The sequence below is a fragment of the Phaethon aethereus genome (assembly GCF_964289735.1).
Source record: "Phaethon aethereus genome assembly, chromosome: 1".
NCBI classification, from domain to species: Eukaryota; Metazoa; Chordata; class Aves; order Phaethontiformes; family Phaethontidae; genus Phaethon; species Phaethon aethereus.
The window spans coordinates 102,875,505-102,893,533 of record NC_138575.1 but is presented as its reverse complement, the minus strand read 5'-3'; the positions used below and the strand labels follow the sequence as shown (position 1 = coordinate 102,893,533).

The following is an 18,029-nucleotide window of genomic DNA, read 5'->3' as shown; positions in this document are numbered from 1 at the left end:
TATTCTCTGTCTGCAATTTATAGACGATCTGCTGTAGCCCGCATTCAGGAGCTCTTCAGAAGGAGGAAAGAAAGAAAAGAAATGGAAGAACTGGAAACGCTGAATATTAGACGTCCTTTAATAAAGATGGTTTATAAAGGTCATCGGAACTCCCGAACTATGGTACAAACTCTTTGTCTGTTTTGGGAACTGCAGAGCTTTTATGGACTGAATCAGTGTAGCTGCCACATTGATATGCTTGCCAAAAAGGATATTGTAATGTGGTGTTAGAACTTTTTCTTGTAGATTCAGTTGGAAGCCATATGATTTGCTCTAAATGAAAATTAAAATTAGTGTGACTCATGTGTCACCGTTTTAGGCATTTGCGTTTTCTTGAGTTTGACTCTCTCCCCTTAACTCCCTTTGAAATCTTGGGTATTTTTCTTAACGTCTTTTTCATTTTTTCTGTCAGGTTAAGTGGTATAAAATGTGCCTACCTTCAAAATTATGATTTAATCCTCACTCTCCCTTCCAAGCTCGTTAAAGGTAAAGATTAAATAGTAATTTTGAAGATCTCGGAAGGGAAAGTGAGGATTACATCATTTTTTGAAGAGTTTTGACATCTCTGAATTAAAAAAAGGAAATCATGCTAGTTATTAAATCGTAATGTAACTACTAGATACTCTGTCTTTTTCATACAAAATACTGTATTTTAAGAAAAATACAGTTACTGTGTTTGTAAAGCAGCGGTGCATGAGAAACACATGCTATTTTTCTTGCTATTTCTTTTTTGTCTTTTTACCATGTTATGACGATGTGAATTTCTGAGTACTAGGTGGCATTCTGTAGGAGTAGCAGGTGTATTATTTTGCAGATGATCTGAGGACCAGACCCTCTGTCTCCAAAGCAATTTTCTAGAGTTTGTGTGAATGACTTTGATTACACTGGAGGAAAATGCTTCAGTAAATGCACATTTCAGTCTACATAAGCAACAAGACTTAGAATAAAATTTGAGTAATGACAGGGAGTTTTGCACTGTATTTCAGAAATTAATTTTAATTGCCCAATAGGTCATTAGTCTAAAAGTCATCAAATCCAGCACTTCGTAGTTAGGCAAGTTTAGTTTTAGTATTGCCTAAGTGGCCTTAATTCAGTCTCCATCTGCGTGTGTGTTATTATACAGATTATTTCACGGATTTTGTGTTTGGTTTCTCTGGGATGTGGGTTGGTGTTTTTGCCTTTGTTTCACATGAGCACCTATGATGGGGAATGCATACAATGGAAGATGATGTAATTTTCCCTGTTGGTTTCTGTGGTGGCAAACTTCATTTGAATTATTTTTTTGATCAATAACCTCTTTCCTGCAAGGCGAGGGCTAATGGTATTTCTCTTTTGTGAAGGAGACAGCATAGAGAGGTCTTGTTTCCTACACACCTGAGCAGCACAAGGATAAAGTTGTCTTGTCAATAACATGAACTATTTTAATACACATACTTACACACACACATATATACATATAGATATGAGAGTGAATTAAGGTTATGCAGGCAAATTAAATAATTCTGGTACTCCATTACTTTTGAGAACTTGATTTGGCAATCTTACAATTTTTTTAATAAGCATATTTTAAGTGTGAACCTTGTATTGTCAGAAAGCAGAAGATAAGTAGCATTATATTCATGTTTCCTTGCACTATTGGCAGGGTTGGAACGTTTTTAGGTCCAGCACCCAGATCCCTGACACGTAACCACTCGAATGATGTCATTACTGTGTGTTACCATTTTTTCATTAAACAAACCTGAAAGTATGGCAGCAGGGGATATGATGGTAGTGGAATGATGGGGGGTGGGATTTCTTGTTTCTCTTTAGCTCTTGGAGGAAAAAAAAAAAATGCTTTTGTGAGCCCAAAATCCTTTTCCTTTTCTTCAAAATTTGCCTTTTGCCATGTGCCTTCAGTTCTGTGTGTCTCCTGTCTCTTCCTCACCGTTTTCTCCTCCAGTCCTAGTCTTATCTCCTTTCATATATATGCCATTCTTCCTCTGTTCCACTCACCCCAAGCCTCAAGTCCCCCTTTTAAAATATTGACTTTAAAGAAACCTTTCTTCAACAGAGCATCTGTGTGTACCTAATAAATGGGGTAAGTTGTATGTTCATACAGTAGCATTGAGTGTGTATATGAGTTTGAAAACAAAATTTTAAAATGTGAATTTCAATTCTGTTATTTCATGTGGTGCTAAAGTTAGGTTTTTATGAATATTAGAAATGTAAAATCAGCAGTTACGTTAGAGAATACCAAGGAAGCAGGAAGGAGTCATAACTGAGAATTAAAATAGAAAGTTATTTATTATTGGCGATAATTCAGATGTATTTCTACCAGGGTAATGAAAAATATATATTAAGAGGAGCTATAAGACAAAAGCTGACAAAAGATGAATATATTTGAGACACATCTTTCACTACAGAATCCAGGAATGTAGTTTCTCTGGCTTATTTTTAGACATTGGGATGACTTTATTGCACTGACTGCAATCATTGGTACATATTCTATAGACAAAGATGTAGCAAGCCTGAAATTTAAAACTGGACATACTCATGCTGGAAATAAATTACATATTTTTAACAGCAGTAAGGGTTCAGCTTACTAATACGATTCTTTACTAGGGTGATTTTTAAATCAAGATAGCTGGGGCAAAGCACAGAGCAAGACAATGTCTCTGTCCTTTTCCCTAGTGCATTTTCTGAGAAAATTATGCAAAAAGAAAGGTAAGGGTGCAGGCACTGTCCCCTTTAGAGCTTTATTATGATGTGTTACTTGGAAAATAATTCCATAGTAGGATTCTCTGTAAATGGTCTCAAACTCAAAATTCTGTCCCTTATGCTGGAGATATTCTTAAATACCCAAAATTAGAAAATTATTTTATGCTAAACTTCAAACATTGGACATCGTCTGTGTGAACTCTGAAAGCTGCTGCGTAGGAAACTTCTGTTTACAGAGGTATCTCGTTTGCCCCGTGTATGTCAATGTAAAGAGTTGCGGGAGGTACTGGTAACTGTTTAAAGCGTAATCTTATGTGTAGGATTACATTTTTAACGTCCAGCCTCTTTTCTCTGGCACAAACATCTGACTGTCATTGAGCTTTCAGCTCACACCTTGTGACTGAGTTTTGACTGTTCTTGAAGTAATGTCTCTCTTCCCTCTGCCATCCCATCTAACCTCTCACCCTGCAGATGATGTAGGGCAGCAGTGGTGAAACACACTGCTGCCTAGCCTGTTCCTATTTTAAAAAGTTTAACAATGGTTATTTTGATGTCCTACTCTGAGTAAAATCAGAAGTGATTTCTGAAGAAGATTCTAATCATTAGTGAAGGGAGTGACCTATTCTTGTTTGCTCAGGGTAATTGTTTGGCTTTGTTTGGGTTACATCTTTTTAGGAAGGGAGGGCAAGAGAGGCCTTGGCATGGAAAGATTATTCTCCATTTAACAAGCCCAATAGTTGCTTCTTGAAAAAAATATTCTAGGGTGGCTTTTTTTTGGCTCAGAAATTGAATAAGCCACATTCTTTCAGGCTGTAATCATACGGGTATCTTGAATGTAACAGGTGTTGAATAATATCAACATTATATTTCAAGGAAATGGATATCTGATACTACTGCCACTTTTTCCTGGCCTGCAATTTCTCCGTCATATACGTGATCATTTTCATTGTAAGGCTACTCTCTTTCATAGCACAAACTGCTTCAGCTGCCTTCAGTTCCAAAACTCATGAGATTGCAGATCTGTGAAACACTCAAGGAGTCTGGGTTTTCCCACTGAATTAGTAAATACACAATAAATAATACAGCATTTACTACATGACCAATTATTTATACATAAATAATGTTTAAGAAATAAAAATAGTATAGTCTAATATAAATAATAAAGATATGAATCCATACAAAAATATAACTAATATGTATAAATTATTATCAGATAATACATTATTCTTATATTCCTATGACACTACCACGTTTTGGAGAGAGGGATGGGAACAAAGAGGAGAAAAAAGTTCAGATTTATCTACTCGCTTGTCTCCCAAAGACTTTTTCAAGTCAAGTACAGGTCAAGCTAGCTGACTTGTTATTGAGTGTATCTGCTATTTTCTTTAATTCTCAGAATCGAGGACAAGACAGTCTCATTTTGAGGGGAGAGATGGTCACTTCATTTGAAAAGTGTTCTCAGCACTGTTAGCAAATGTGTATGCAGAACAATGATGCTGACGATCCGTGAATACTTATGGATCTTAAGGCATTGAAATACCTACTGAATTATAGCACTTCACACAAGGAGAGGGAGATAGGTGATGTAATAAACCATTATATATTATACTAGCCTAAAGCATGATCATACTATTCCCTAAAACCTCCCTTTTCCTTTTACCCAGAGGATGTTGTTGCTCTCTTCATCGCATGGAGAGAAGGGGCAGAGGCTGTACGTTGATGGCAGGGGAAGAGAGGCAAAATGCGACAGGAATCCTTTGTCGTCTCTGCTGAGACGGTCCCCCTGCCCCAAAGGAAGCCTTCCATCAGCTTAGCGCTGTCAGAGCTTCCCGGAGAAGCTGCCAGAAGAGAAAAGCCCAAGTGCATGCAGTCTGCGTCACCTCGCTGGCTGTGAGGCACTGCAACAAACCATACAGTTGTGGTGAGAGGTGGCTGGTCTTCTGGAAGCCTTCTCAAGGACCTTGGATCTTTCTTCAATACCCTTCAGTCAGTAGCACATCCAGCCCAGTTGTGTTCCGTCACAGACAAATGCGTACACTTTAACTCACAATGCCATTTGTGAATTGCCTCCTATCTTTTCTGGTTTATGAAAAATTCTTAATTTCTGCATCTTTCAGATAAAAATAAAAATGATTACCATGTTATTTCTCAGAGGTGTAGAGTTTCATCCTTCAAATGTACAGCTCTCCAATCAGAGAAGTCTTCCTCAGATGTTTTAATTGCAGCCAGTTATAATCCAGGCTCAAACTTCTGTGTTTATTGATAACATTATAGAGGAGTTAGCTGTAGGCCAAAAACAAACATCACCCAACTATAAGTGCTGATGAGTGACTTAAAAATCAATATAATTTGTGTGATGCTAGTCAGTCCATGAAAGTAAAATTCCATAAACTGTCTCAAGATGTTAGAATGACATTCAGTGTGTACAGTAGGCCCTCAGACAACTCACTGCCTTTGCAAGATAGGTTTTACCTTGTTCTCTAAATTTATACACAACATGCCCATTTAAAAAAAAAAAAAAGTTCATGTTGGCAATGTATACATGTACTCTTTGCTGATAGCGTGGGAACACTACCGATAGGTGACACGTTAGCTGTATCACTTCAAACATTTTGCGAAGGTGCTCGAATACCTCAGCAAAGTAACGATAGGAACAACCATGTGGAATAGAATGTATCATCGCTATGTCAAGAAAACTGTGATGATACTGGTTCCACTTGCAAGGAGAGATGCTTCTACTTTCATCTACTCTTACCGTAGTAGCTGAAGCTGAAGGGTCACTTCTGCCTGCATCCCTTCCTTGTTCAGTGGCTTGTAACTTTAATTTTGGCCTTGGACTAAGAAGCCTTAGTTCTTATCTGATTCATTATAGAGGGAGGAGAAAAAATTCCTAAGTTTGATTTCATGACCCCTTTTAAGCTGTCAGACCCAATTAATTCCCACCCCCTAGTTTTCATAAGCTTCTGTCTTGTCTCCTCTTCCTCTGTAAATGGAAAATCCCCACCAGGGGTTAGCCTGTCATGCACTTGTAACTTACCGAACTCTTCCCAAAAACTGTTTCACATATCCCTGTCTCCAGTATCATTCCTGTCACTTTGGAAAGTGACAAATCTGCTGTCATTTATTTCCAAACTGCTCAGTCTGCCCCAACTCCTCTCCTTTTTTCTGTTAGCAGCCACTTTGCTCTGGAGATCTATAACCTTCTGAATCTTCTTTTTTTTTATATATATAATCCTTCTTTAAATGTTTCCTTTAAATTTTCTTAAATGTTGTTTCTGCATATGCAGAGCTCTTACTTCAGAGGCAGTTGTTACTGCAGAAATGGGACTGTGCTCTTTGATGTGCTTTCCGCTAGCTAGTCTCATAAAGTAATTCTTATTTTTGTGTTTACTGCAGATAAAGGAAGCTAATTTTTGGGGATCTAACTTTGTCATGAGTGGTTCAGACTGTGGCCATATTTTTATATGGGATCGACATACTGCTGAACATCTCATGCTTCTGGAAGCTGATAATCATGTGGTGAACTGTCTTCAACCTCATCCGTTTGACCCAAGTAAGATGATCATTTTTGACAGTCTGCATGTTCAGGTTATCTGTAGTAAAGCATTTTAAAGCTCAGTGTTAAATGCTTTGCTCAGTAGAGCATTGTAGTTATTAATGAACTATTGTTCATTTTTTTCCCATATAAATTAGATAATACTTCTTTTAGTTTTGTCTTTTACTAAAGACCTTTGGCCCTTACACCCCTCCTTACTCAGTAACATCTTGGAACGAAAATATTACTGACATAGTATTTATAGAAAGTTAAGATGTAATAAGAACCTCTTTTTTTTGCTCCCCTTGATACATTAAATGTTTTCCATGACACTAATGAGGGAAATACGGGGTCACTGAAATGCCAGCAGCACTTTGGGAATTGATATTGGAATCTGGTCTCCACTTGTCTCTGCTCAAAAAATTGAGTGAAGTGGGTGTCTCAGTCTCATTGGCTCTGTGAGATTAGAAGAATGAATAAAATTAATAGAAATTCCATTAATTTGTATTTAGGGGAAAATATTTCTAGAAAAAATGGACCAAAGTACAGAAGGAATCATGTGTCTCTGACATGTAGGTAGAAAATCTGAATCATTCTGCAGCTTCTGACACAGTCAAAGAAAGTATTTGTGTTATTTGTTTTTTCATAGCTTACATGGCTAACATGAGTAACAGTCAGCTGTAACTAAACAAGCAAATAAAGTTGTTACGGTAATACCAGAAGAGGCTCGGGTTTTTTGGACAGTTTGTAGAAACATGGAATAACGCCCTACATTGGATAAGCCACTTTTAAATGCTTAATTGAGATTTTGTTCCTGTACCTGTTTGGAGTGTGTGGCTAGGTTGGACACTTCTTTTGGAAGCACTTTTCAAAATGCCCTGTAGATTTACTGATTTCTTGATGGAGTGTGACTGTCTCTCTGTCGTACTAAAAATGTAGTGAAGAGGTCATCTTCCTTGTAGGACAGTTAATCTTGTACATTTTTCCAGTTACTGAGACCGTTCTATGGAATTTTTATTCCTGTAGTGGTTCTGATGATCTAGAGAATGTTCTGCAACTTTTCCGTATTTTAACCAGTGCTTACAATAAGAGCATCCATTGCTTCTTTATATTTGAATATCAAATAAATTTACATGAAATACACTGAAATTATCAAATGTCAAGATACGTTTGAAATTACCGTGCTTCTGTCTGTATCTGGGTCTGCAAATCCTAAGGCTTTGGTGTTGATGCATATACTTATCAGGCCATCAGCAGAAATAAATTAGTAATGGCTGGGTTTGGTTTTACTTTCTGCTCCTATCTTATGTATATTCTGGTGCTTTTTGTAAATTTAAAAAAGGAAGCTCTTGATGTTTACATGTGTTTTCTTCATATATATATATATATTCAAAAATATGCAATGTATATCTCGGTTCTCATATGGAGACCTAGTAGTTACATAGCTGTATGTTCAGCATGGGAACTGACATTTGCAAATAAGTGCCTCAAGTGAAATATTTATTGTCAACTCCAGTTAGGTGCAGAAGATACAGGTAAAGACACAACACATTTAATTTAGAGTTACTATTACTTCTAGTTCTGGCCTCTTCGGGTATTGATTATGATATAAAAATTTGGTCGCCACTGGAAGAATCCAAGATTTTTAACAGAAAACTTGCAGATGAGGTAAGAACTCTTCCTCCTTTTTCACACTAATGTTGCATTTTCCAATTCCATAAGAGCCTTTGGTGCAAATTACTGATGTTAAATTAAGAGAGTTATTTAATGTTCAACAAATGAGATTAAAAGAAAATCTGCCCTTTATAATAGCGAACTTTTATATTGTTAGCAGCACACAGAGATTTAATTATTTTTCTTTAATAAAAAAATGTTGACTGATGAATAATCATATTTTAGTGATTTACATAACAATTTATTAAAATGTTAGAAGTTTTTCTGTAAGTATTGTATTAGGGCAAATTTGGTTGTGGAGTGGCTTGTGCGTTTTTTGTGCAATCTCTTGGACAGCAGGGATATAGTAGACTAGGTTTTTTAAATTATTGTTTCTCTGTATTAGTACTATATATATTTAAAGCAGAAACACACAACCTGTAGCCACCACCTCCCCATCCCCCAGAAAAAAAAACACCAACCCATCCACTTGTGAGTTTTGAACCTTTCCTGTTATTTTAGCAGTAGTAACACTGAGTAAAGTGACACTTCTTTGTATATTGTATGATAGTTTTAATCTATGACATGTTTTGGAGCCTTTGGAGTTCAGAAATATTGCCAGACATAAATGTGTGCTAAAAGTAATTATTATAATGATGCTTTTGTAGAACTTTCAGAAAATTTGACTGCTGTATGGTTTGTAATTTTACATGTTTTTTTGCTTTTTAGTTTAATCCCTATGTAGAGAACAAGAGAGGTTCATAGAAATAAAATAGTTTTCACCATGTTAAGTTTGGCTAAAGCAAGTGTCCAACATACCTAAACTGAATTTTCCATAGAAGGCAAGGTCTAGGGAGAAAGCATTATGTATAGGGAAAGTTCAGTATAGATACAGAACCATATTTAAAATTGAGAGGGGTCTTGACCTTAGTGAAGGGGAGAAGACAGTGCGGATGGGAACAAATCTCTGAATAGAGAAAAAGCATGATAAGCAGGCTGTCAAAAGGGTGTTACTGATGATGCACTGGAGAAATAGGAGGTGAAAGATTTAAAAATGGCAGTCTGCAGTCTTCTCAGTTTGCTTCTTTTAGGGAGTGATCAGCTGTGCAAAGTGCCTGGTAAACAGATGGGAATGTCAGAAAAGAGGCGCTTTGATTTGGCTAGGAGAAGGCCGCTGCAGACATTTGCAAGACCGTGTTCCTCACAAGAGGCACAGGCTTGGCATGAAAATGAAAAAGAAATGCATTATTTTCCCACCCCACAGCAGCTGATCTGGGAGGAAGGACTGAATAATGGTCAGAACTTGCCTCCACCTGAAGAAATTTTTATGTTTAGTGGTAACGAAAGAACGTAGTCTAAAAGCTGAGAGACAAGCTAAGGTGTGGGATTAGAACTTAATGGGAAAGCAAGAAGAATGGCAAGGAAGTACCACGAGGAAGGAAGGAGGCAAAAGAGCTAAAAGTATTTGTTAGTGAATTTTTTTTCCTTGAAACTAAGACAGTAGGAGCTAGCTCTTTCAGATCATTTAAAGGCAAGCTGTAGGTCTGTTTAGAGTGAGTTATGGAGCTGAAGAATGTTCCTGAACTGGGATAGTGTAATTGCTTGTGTTCCTTGGTATTTCTCCAAAAGTTTCAAGCAGCATGAAGGTAGGAGTTTAGGGTAACCTCATCTCTTTTCCTACCCACATTCTTGGCCAGCGCTGGTGCTAGAACTTCATTCTCTACAGCAGTTGCCATCTGTAACAGCACTTTCTCTTGTCAGTCTTCCTTATTTCATGGAAAATCTTATTTCCAAAAGTTTTTCTCAGTCGCTCATCTCAATATCTACTATGGATGAGGACAACAGAATGATGGTGATCTTAGTAGAATATTCTTTAGATAGACAATTAGATATCTGTAGGCAGAGTCCACTGTCTAACTTTTCTTACCACATACAATTGGTGTAACTGTATTCAACAGTAATTATTAAAATATCGCTCCCTCATTGTAATTTTGGACTCTGTAAATGCCTTTTGCATAGGAACTGTGTATCTACAAACCCACATTGATGCAGTACAATATTTGTGTTTATTTTTGATGCTGTTTTTTCCCCTTCCCTGCCTCCAGGTTATAACACGTAATGAATTAATGCTGGAAGAGACCAGAAACACTATTACCGTTCCAGCTTCTTTTATGTTACGAATGTTGGCTTCATTGAATCATATAAGAGCAGGTGAGTGACTTCTAAAGAGCTTGTCTACCGCAATGGTCTATGAAATAGCAGATGGATTGGGGAACCATCAAGATCTTCAGCTGTCTGTGGCTACGCTTGGGGTTGGTGAGAATATCCAAGGGTTGTTCAAGGTTCTCTTAATAAAAGTACTTAGGAATAGCTTCTTTAGTGTGAGACTTGCAACATTTTTGCAGCTGTTATTTTTTACCTCAAAAGAAAGAGCGAGAAAAGGGCAAAATATATTTTTAGATATTACCATGCTATCCATCCTGAAATAGCTTATTTGTAACGTAGTATTAATTAGCTGTTGAAAAATACTCTCTTTACTAAGGAATGTTCTTTAAGGTGACTGCTGTGTGATGGGAAAGCTATTGGGGATGACTGGAATGAGTCGTGAGATAAACTGACTGTCATTGTGGGTTTGGAATTGTCTAGGGGCACAGGAGGGTGTGAAGATACAGGACTGTGGGAAATATTAATGAGGCTGCTGGCAGCTGTTCCTGGGGCAGCAGGTGCTAGGATGTCACAGAATTGTTAAGGTTAGAAAAGACCTTTAAGATCATTAAGTCCAAAATGTCTCTTTGAGGAAGGGGCAGTTCCCTAAGGGCTGAAACTGGTGATGAGGGGTTGCATGGAGGATCGTCATTGGGAACTGGTGTTCCTGGATGTTAGTGCTGATGAAGTTGACTGCAGTGGGTTGATACTGAAGATGTAGGACAATGGAGAGACATCCTGCTGGGTAGGAAGCAAGGAGATGAAGTTTTGGGAGGTTGGTATGATGTATGGGGCAGAAACCTAACAGAACTGTAGATAAAGGTGAAAGTGACTGTAGATATTGAATGTGGGGACTCTGGCACCGGCTGAGCAGAGCAGTGGGCTTATGGTGATGAGGTAGGAAGGAAGCTCTGCCTGCCAGCAGCTGCTGCTCCTCTTTCACCTCTCGCTGATCTGTGAGAATTAGAGAGCCAGAAGGATGCCACTGTATCCAGCCCAGTGGTATGCTTCGCCGCTGCTGTAACTGAATATTTTTGTTTGCTTTTTTCTTCATTTGTTATTTCTTTGGAGTGAAATACTCAAAGAACTGCCCAACACTTGAGTTACAACAGTTTCAGCAAAAATCTGTGTTATGATTTGGGTAGAGTATTTCTTACTATGGGTAGAATATTTCTTAACCTGACAACGCATGTTGTTTGAGTGATAGATGTTGAGCCAATCATGTTCCCCTCGCACTTTTCTGTGTTTGCTTTTCTCTAAACATTCACTACATCAAAAGGTACTTTTTCTGATGTATACAGTGACAGCGATTCCCCAGTTTTCTGGAGTATACAAATTTCTAACTGCAGCTATTCTAGTTTCAGCTCTCCAGAACAGTGTTTCAATCCCTTGTATTCACCATTTCTTTTTAATATTATGTTTGCATTCACTTTCCAGTGCTGACAGCCAGTCAACAGCTACAGGGTTTTTCCTTTTATACACAAATTTCACTTTTATGCCTGGAAATCCTTTAGGGCTTTTCTCCTGTTGTTCTCCTTGTGGTAACATTTCTACCCAATCTCTGCTGTCAGTCCCTATAGACTTTCCTCTACCAAATAACCCACAGCCACTGTCCATTGTGTAATAGCCCAGGGAGATAGCATGTTATAAATATTTAACAAAAATGAAAACTTTGGAAGTTCTCTTTACTAAATCTCTGTGTCTTACAGACCGATTGGAAGGTGACAGGTCAGAAGGATCTGGTCAGGAGAATGAAAACGAAGATGAAGAGTAACCGGCAGTTGTGTGCAAGCACCTAGACATCAATGGAATTTGTATAAGACATTAATTATATTTTTCCTTACAGAGCTTTAGTGCAATTCTAAGGTATTGCTTTTGGATAACCTAACCTTTTGTTTTTGAATGACTGTGTGCATGACTTTGGGAGAGTGTGCAAGTTAAAATAAGCAAAAATGTTTTTAAAATGTTTTGCCATGTATGAGGGGTGCTAGAAGATGCAAAGTGCAATATTTTCCTTAACCTGCAAATGTGGGAGCTTGGATCAATGTTTTAAAGTAACTTTCATTATAGTAAAAACGTTGGTTCAAATAAATTTCTATACCTGCTGTTTGCATGTTTGTTGCTTTCTAATTAAAAGATTTGGTTGTTTTAAGTAGTTTTGTGTTTTTCCTTTGTGCAACCATTGATTTATTACCTTGTAACTATAACCCCATTACTGCCGTCATTTGCATTCTTTCTTACAATGTTTGTGAAGTGACAAATACAATTATTTCTTACAGCGTGGACTGGGATTCTCTAAGACTTTGAGACCCCGTGCCTCTTGGTTCTTGCATTTCCATGGGCAACCCCCACATGCATACGCAAAATTGTCTCTCCATCAGTCTTATTATAGTGCCACTTCACATCCTTCATGCTTGAATCTGTAGTGCTGGTGAAATAGTTTGTTTCACTAATAGATCCGTGAGTATGCATTCTTTGCAACAGCAGCAGACACATCTTAATTTCCACTGGATTTAGAATAGAGAAAATGTAGTGCAAAGGAACATGAATTTTAAAATTCCTACTTCCTAGGAGTAATTATTTGAGAAGGAAGGCAGTTCTGTCCATGTAACAGACTCTATCCTTCCTCCATACATTTGTGGATGGCAATGGAGAAGAGGAAGTGAAGGAAGAAAAGCGGAGCAGGGGAAAGAGCGACTTTGCTCAGTGGCTGTTCTTGTTGAGGATGGCAGATGCTGAGAGGCTCCACTGGGGAATTGGAGAATGCCAGAAAGAATTTTAAATCAGGTGGATGAGGGTACTGGAAGCTTCATTGTCCTGTTATCATTAAAATACACATTCCTCACACAATCTTCACAAACTTTGCTTACATCAACAGAAAGAATTCCCCACACTGAATGAAAAAGAACATTGACATGACGTTCTGATACCCTGATTCACAAGGCAGGCAGGCTGAGAGGACTTGGGGAAGGGGGCTATAAATCACAGAAACAGAGGGAGATGGGAAAACTAAAACTATTGGAGGAGATGGAGAGATTTATGGGGGAAGAGAAACGGGAATTACATGGAACTCAGCTGGCAGTAACAGTGAAGATACTTGGGCAAGGGAAGAATAACGAGAGGGGAGAGGAAAAGTGTGAGAAAATGGATAGGGTGGCTGTTTGTTTTTTTAAAAAAAGGGAAGATAGGAAATTACTGAGGAAGAAGAAAGTATAGAAGCTTTGAAAGTGATCCAGTAGAGTGAATTTAGGAAAGGAGAAAATAACTCGGGGGGGGGGGGAGGGGAGAAGGCTTTGGAGGCAGAGGGTGGTGAGAAGAATGGAGGTCTTGGAATACTGGAGCGTTGTGGAAAAGGGGAAACTTCACACCCAGAGGAGGTCAGTGCAACAGAGGATGGCAAGCATTTGAGAACATAACTACTGTGAACAAGGGAGAGTGGAAGAAGTCAAGGTAAGTTGTTTGTTTGTTCGTTTGCTTTTTAAGGTATGGAGTGAAAATAATGGCTGATATGGATATTTGTCTTTTCTGGTGACACAAGGAGGACTAAGTGCCCTTCTTGTTGGAGAAAGGAGCAAAATGTTAGTTTTTCCTCATGACATAACATTTTGGGCAAGCATTTTCAGGCCCGCAAGAAATGAAAGACATTTTATGATTTTGTGGTACACCTATTTGGGGAGGGGGGAACACAGTGGTCTAGAACTATTCAAACCTTGCTGCTCACAGCACTGCACAGAGCAACGTTTTTACTATCACATCTAAATTAACCTTGAATTTTTGTAACAGAACAGAGTACTCCTCTCATTAGGTTTTAAAGAACTATACAGTAAATACGTATAGTGTGCTTAGTGTGTATATAAAGTTGGGTTGTCTGCTCTACTTTAGCTGTTAGGAGTAAGAAGAATAAAGCCATGTTTCTGTTCTGGGTGGCATCTGTTGCAAGGGTGGACATCTTCCCCAGCCAGGGGTCCTGAGCAGTTCTGGGAATGAAATACAGTAACACAATGTTTGATGCAGTTGTTAGGTCCTCTGTAGATGACATTTGAGATGTATTTGCTACCAAAAAGAATGACCAGGGTGTTCCTACAGAAGCCTGGCTCTTTTTACTTAGAATTTGTTTTCCAAAGTTAATAATTTCTTTCTCAAGCATATGGAGAGGATAGCCTTTGTCTTCACCAGAGAGATTTTATAAATCGTCACTGTGGATGTCTGTCTTTCTAAAAATAAAAGAGCTGCTTCTGCCATTCTTGCTTTAGTCATAGCAATTACCAGCAAAGAGCATATGATATAAAACAAAAGCAACAATCTTGTAAATGTCTTTTTTTCCCCGAGTTCCCCAATAAGCACATTATTCCCAAAAGGTCTCTTATTTATTCAAAGGCTAAATATTAATTTTAATTCCAGCTGCTTAGCTGTGGGTTTACTGATTAAAAGGAGGGTTAAATCTCAATAAGGGCAAAAATTTAATATTTGGAAGACTTTTCAAACTTCAATTAAGCTTTTCAAGCAGTTTTTCTAAAACAAAGATATCAATAGTGTTTGGGCTGGTTTTTTTTCATAAACATTTAGGTAGGGGGCTAAGTCTCAATTCCTAGAACCATGCAGTACTAGGAGCTCTTGGCAAGAGCAGGAGGGCTGCTGGTAATTCTAGAGTTTGTAGCAGCAAAAGAAAATCTGAAATGTTCTGAATGTGCAGAGAAGTTAAGAAGTAAGTAATAAACCAACCCGCAATCCAACACCTCACAACTGTAGAAGCAAATCTTTGTGATCTGGGTCTGCTTTCAGACTGGGGGCTTCGGGGTGGGTGGTGCTGCAGGAGCCCCCCTAGTGCCGCCACTCTGGGGCTGTGCGCTGCACGCTGACTCGATGGGCGATACGATACCCGAGACTATCGCTCTTCCTTTTGAGTAAGGCCATTGAGAGGAGAAGGCCAGCAAGCAACAGACCATAATGCTCCTGTTAAGCATCAAATGACCAGCTGATGAGCTGGCTGCTAAAAGGCATATCCAAAACCTTTCGTTTCTAATTACAATAATAACAGCCCAAATTGGATGGACACGATGGTGAGTGAGAATATGGGACCTTATTTTCCTGCTTTGTGGACTAAAGATTGTGCATACGCTCGAGCTGGTCCTTCTGTCCTACGGCAGCTCGCTGTCACTGTTTACATCCTAGGGAGACCACTTACTTACCTACAGCAAGGGTTCAAATGTCATTGAACTCACTTCTAGGAAGGATGTTTAAGACTGTTGCAAAGATCAAAAGCGACTTCTTTGATGTGTTGCTACGGTTCCTGGTAAATAATTTGGTGTCTGGAAGCTTGGGCAGGTGGTTACTGTAGGAACAATCTCAACTTGTTCAAATGTCGAAGATGCTGAGCCTGTTCAAACTGTTCTTCATGCCTTCCCCTGAGGGAGGTAGGACAAGGTTCATCAATGACATCCTGCATCACCTTTATTGTGAAATTTTTTTACCTAAGCAGTAGATAAAAGTTACAGCAGACTATTGTGTACATCTTGAGCTCTTTCAGAGCGTCCCAGAGGATGTTTTTGAGTAAGAAATTCCAGAAGTTTAATACAGGTTTCACTGTCCTTGCACCAGCAAAATAGCTGTCATTGAAGTGCATGTGTGCTTGCGTGTAAGGGATGGGAGAGTACGCTCAGAGATGCTGCCTTGGAAAGCTGAGTGGTCGTGTCTATAAAGTGATTTTTTTAATGGAAAGATACCACTGAGCCAGGCTCAGTCGTTGAGGCTCAGGCCTATTGCAAAGGCCGTTCATTAACAATCCTTGGGAATCCTCCATACTGCACTGCTTCACAGGCCGGACCTGACAGCACTGTTGAAAAATGAGGTGCCAATTAGCACCAGTTAGGTCAAAGCCCATATTCCTCCTGGTCCACAGTCACGCCCCTACAAGAGGCCAACTCTAAAAGCCTCAGCTGAAGTACAGGAAATGACACAGAAAGCATTTGTGAGGTCATCTGCCTTGCCTAGATAGAGATTGATTTAGTCTTTGAAACGTGGGGTTAAATCAATTTTAAGCTATTTTTGTGAATTACAACATGCCCAAATGCCTTTATCCATGTAAGCATCCAGTTTGTCTTCTCAGTGACATTCTCTACTGTTGAGTCTGAGTTATTTTTTAGGGGAATAGAGATTTATTTTACTTAGTTTTAAACGTTCCTTTTATTATTTGCAATTGCTTTGTTCTTTTAATGATAAAGGTACCATCTACCTTCTCAGTGCCTTTTAAGAACCTTCTGTCAATACTTCCCTCTAGATTAATTTCCCTTTGCTACTAGAGCAAACCGAAGTCCAAAAAACAGCTACTACTAAAACTACTAAAATACACAAGATGCTTCGATAGGAAAAATAGGTATATGCTATTCTTAAAGCAAATTTCTTTTTTTTTCTGATTGTGACTCACCATATTACCATGCTTCCCTTTTTTTGCTAGAGGAGGGCTGTATGCTAGTATAATCTATGGAATTTGACAGATTCACTATCCAAGTCAGAACTGATGGCTACTAATTTAGGAAAGCCTCACTTAAGTGAAAAACCCTCTAAATAGAGTTTGTTAATGGGCTTTGTTACTAATTGGAAAACAAATCCCAGGGGATCTACAGCTGTTCTCAAACAGCACTGCAGATCATCTTCTTCCCTCTGTGGGATGACTCAATGCTCAGACCTGTTTCCAGTATTCTCTCCTTCCTGACCTGCCCTTAGCCCCATGCATCTGGCCACCCGTAGCTACTATTTGTAGTCCTGGTGAATAGTGAAAGAAGGAGAGCTGGGAGAGAGGGAGACAAGGTTGTGGGGATCAGGAGCAAGGCTCTTTTCATTAGCTGGGCACTGCTTTTGCCCAGCCAGCGAGACAAGCCAAAGGCAAATTCCCAAAATCCTTCTAGCTCCTTTATCTCCAGTAGCCTCAGGAGCCCTCACCTCAGCTCCCTAATTTTCTATCGATACCCTGATGTCCCCTCTGAGTCCAGTGTAAATGCTCCTTTACCTCGGTGTGTACTGACCATCTCACTCTACTGATCTGGTGGAGCTATGGCAATGCCATGAGGCCCTGACGAAGAGTTCTGGCCCCACTCTGCACCTTCGAAACCAGCTATCGTAGACCCAACTCTTCTAGTAATTACTTGGCTATTAGTTTCTGACTGAATACAGCTGCTTCATGTTCTATAGTTAGTATACTACTTCTTAATTGGCCCTTTGTTCTCAATTTTCTGTTTGTTTCCAGGGATAGATACATCACTGAGCAAGATTCACCAGTATTGAGACCCTGATGTTTCTAATCTATCTTATACATAACATTTCTTTCATATCTATTCTTCATTTTTGTGCTGGGTCCCCATGCATATCTAAAGAAATTTGGTTAAAAGCAGCAGAGGTTAAAAATGAACCTGTAATTGTTAAATTATCTAAAGGATTAATAGTCAATACAAGGTACTTTTTGTGGTGAGTTGAATGTCACAACTTCCAAGTGGCTAGATGGGATTTTTATTCATCAGAGTGTGATGACCATTTAGTAGTAGGTGCAAGATGAGTTGGTGCTCTCACTTCAATTCTTGCTGACTTAATGTTGTCATGATTGTCAGTAGGTAGCTCTGAGGGCATGGGATGCTGATTCAGCACTTTTGCTCATGGAAAAAGGTGCCTGGGACTGTTACCTGTCTCATTTCACGAGCGTTTCAAAGAGAAAATACTGTGCTCTAAAATAATTTGTGGGGTTTTTACCCAGGATTATAAAGAGCAAAGAAGGTTTCTGTAAATCTTTAAATCAATATGGCTTTTAAAATAAAGTTAGGCGCTGTGACAAAACCATTTGGCTTGTATGTTGGTTGCACTACAGAAGCTTTACAGGCTCAAGGATGTAACATACAAGACTCACTTCAAA

At 38.8% G+C, this 18,029-nt stretch overlaps 1 protein-coding gene across 1 annotated transcript in view; it reads left to right on the top strand.

The window, feature by feature from the left end:
• Window positions 1-12,204, top strand: part of DCAF6 (DDB1 and CUL4 associated factor 6) — a gene marked incomplete at its 5' end in the record, with an annotated part of 92,062 nt that extends 79,858 nt beyond the window's left edge. Inside the window, 5 exons of the mRNA XM_082014402.1 lie at window positions 24-162; window positions 6,133-6,289; window positions 7,851-7,939; window positions 10,030-10,135; window positions 11,839-12,204. Of these exons, the coding sequence (XP_081870528.1) occupies window positions 24-162; window positions 6,133-6,289; window positions 7,851-7,939; window positions 10,030-10,135; window positions 11,839-11,903 (556 nt within the window). The 3' untranslated portion in view covers window positions 11,904-12,204. The remainder of the gene's footprint in view (window positions 1-23; window positions 163-6,132; window positions 6,290-7,850; window positions 7,940-10,029; window positions 10,136-11,838) is intronic.
• Between the last annotated feature and the right edge of the window lie 5,825 nt (window positions 12,205-18,029).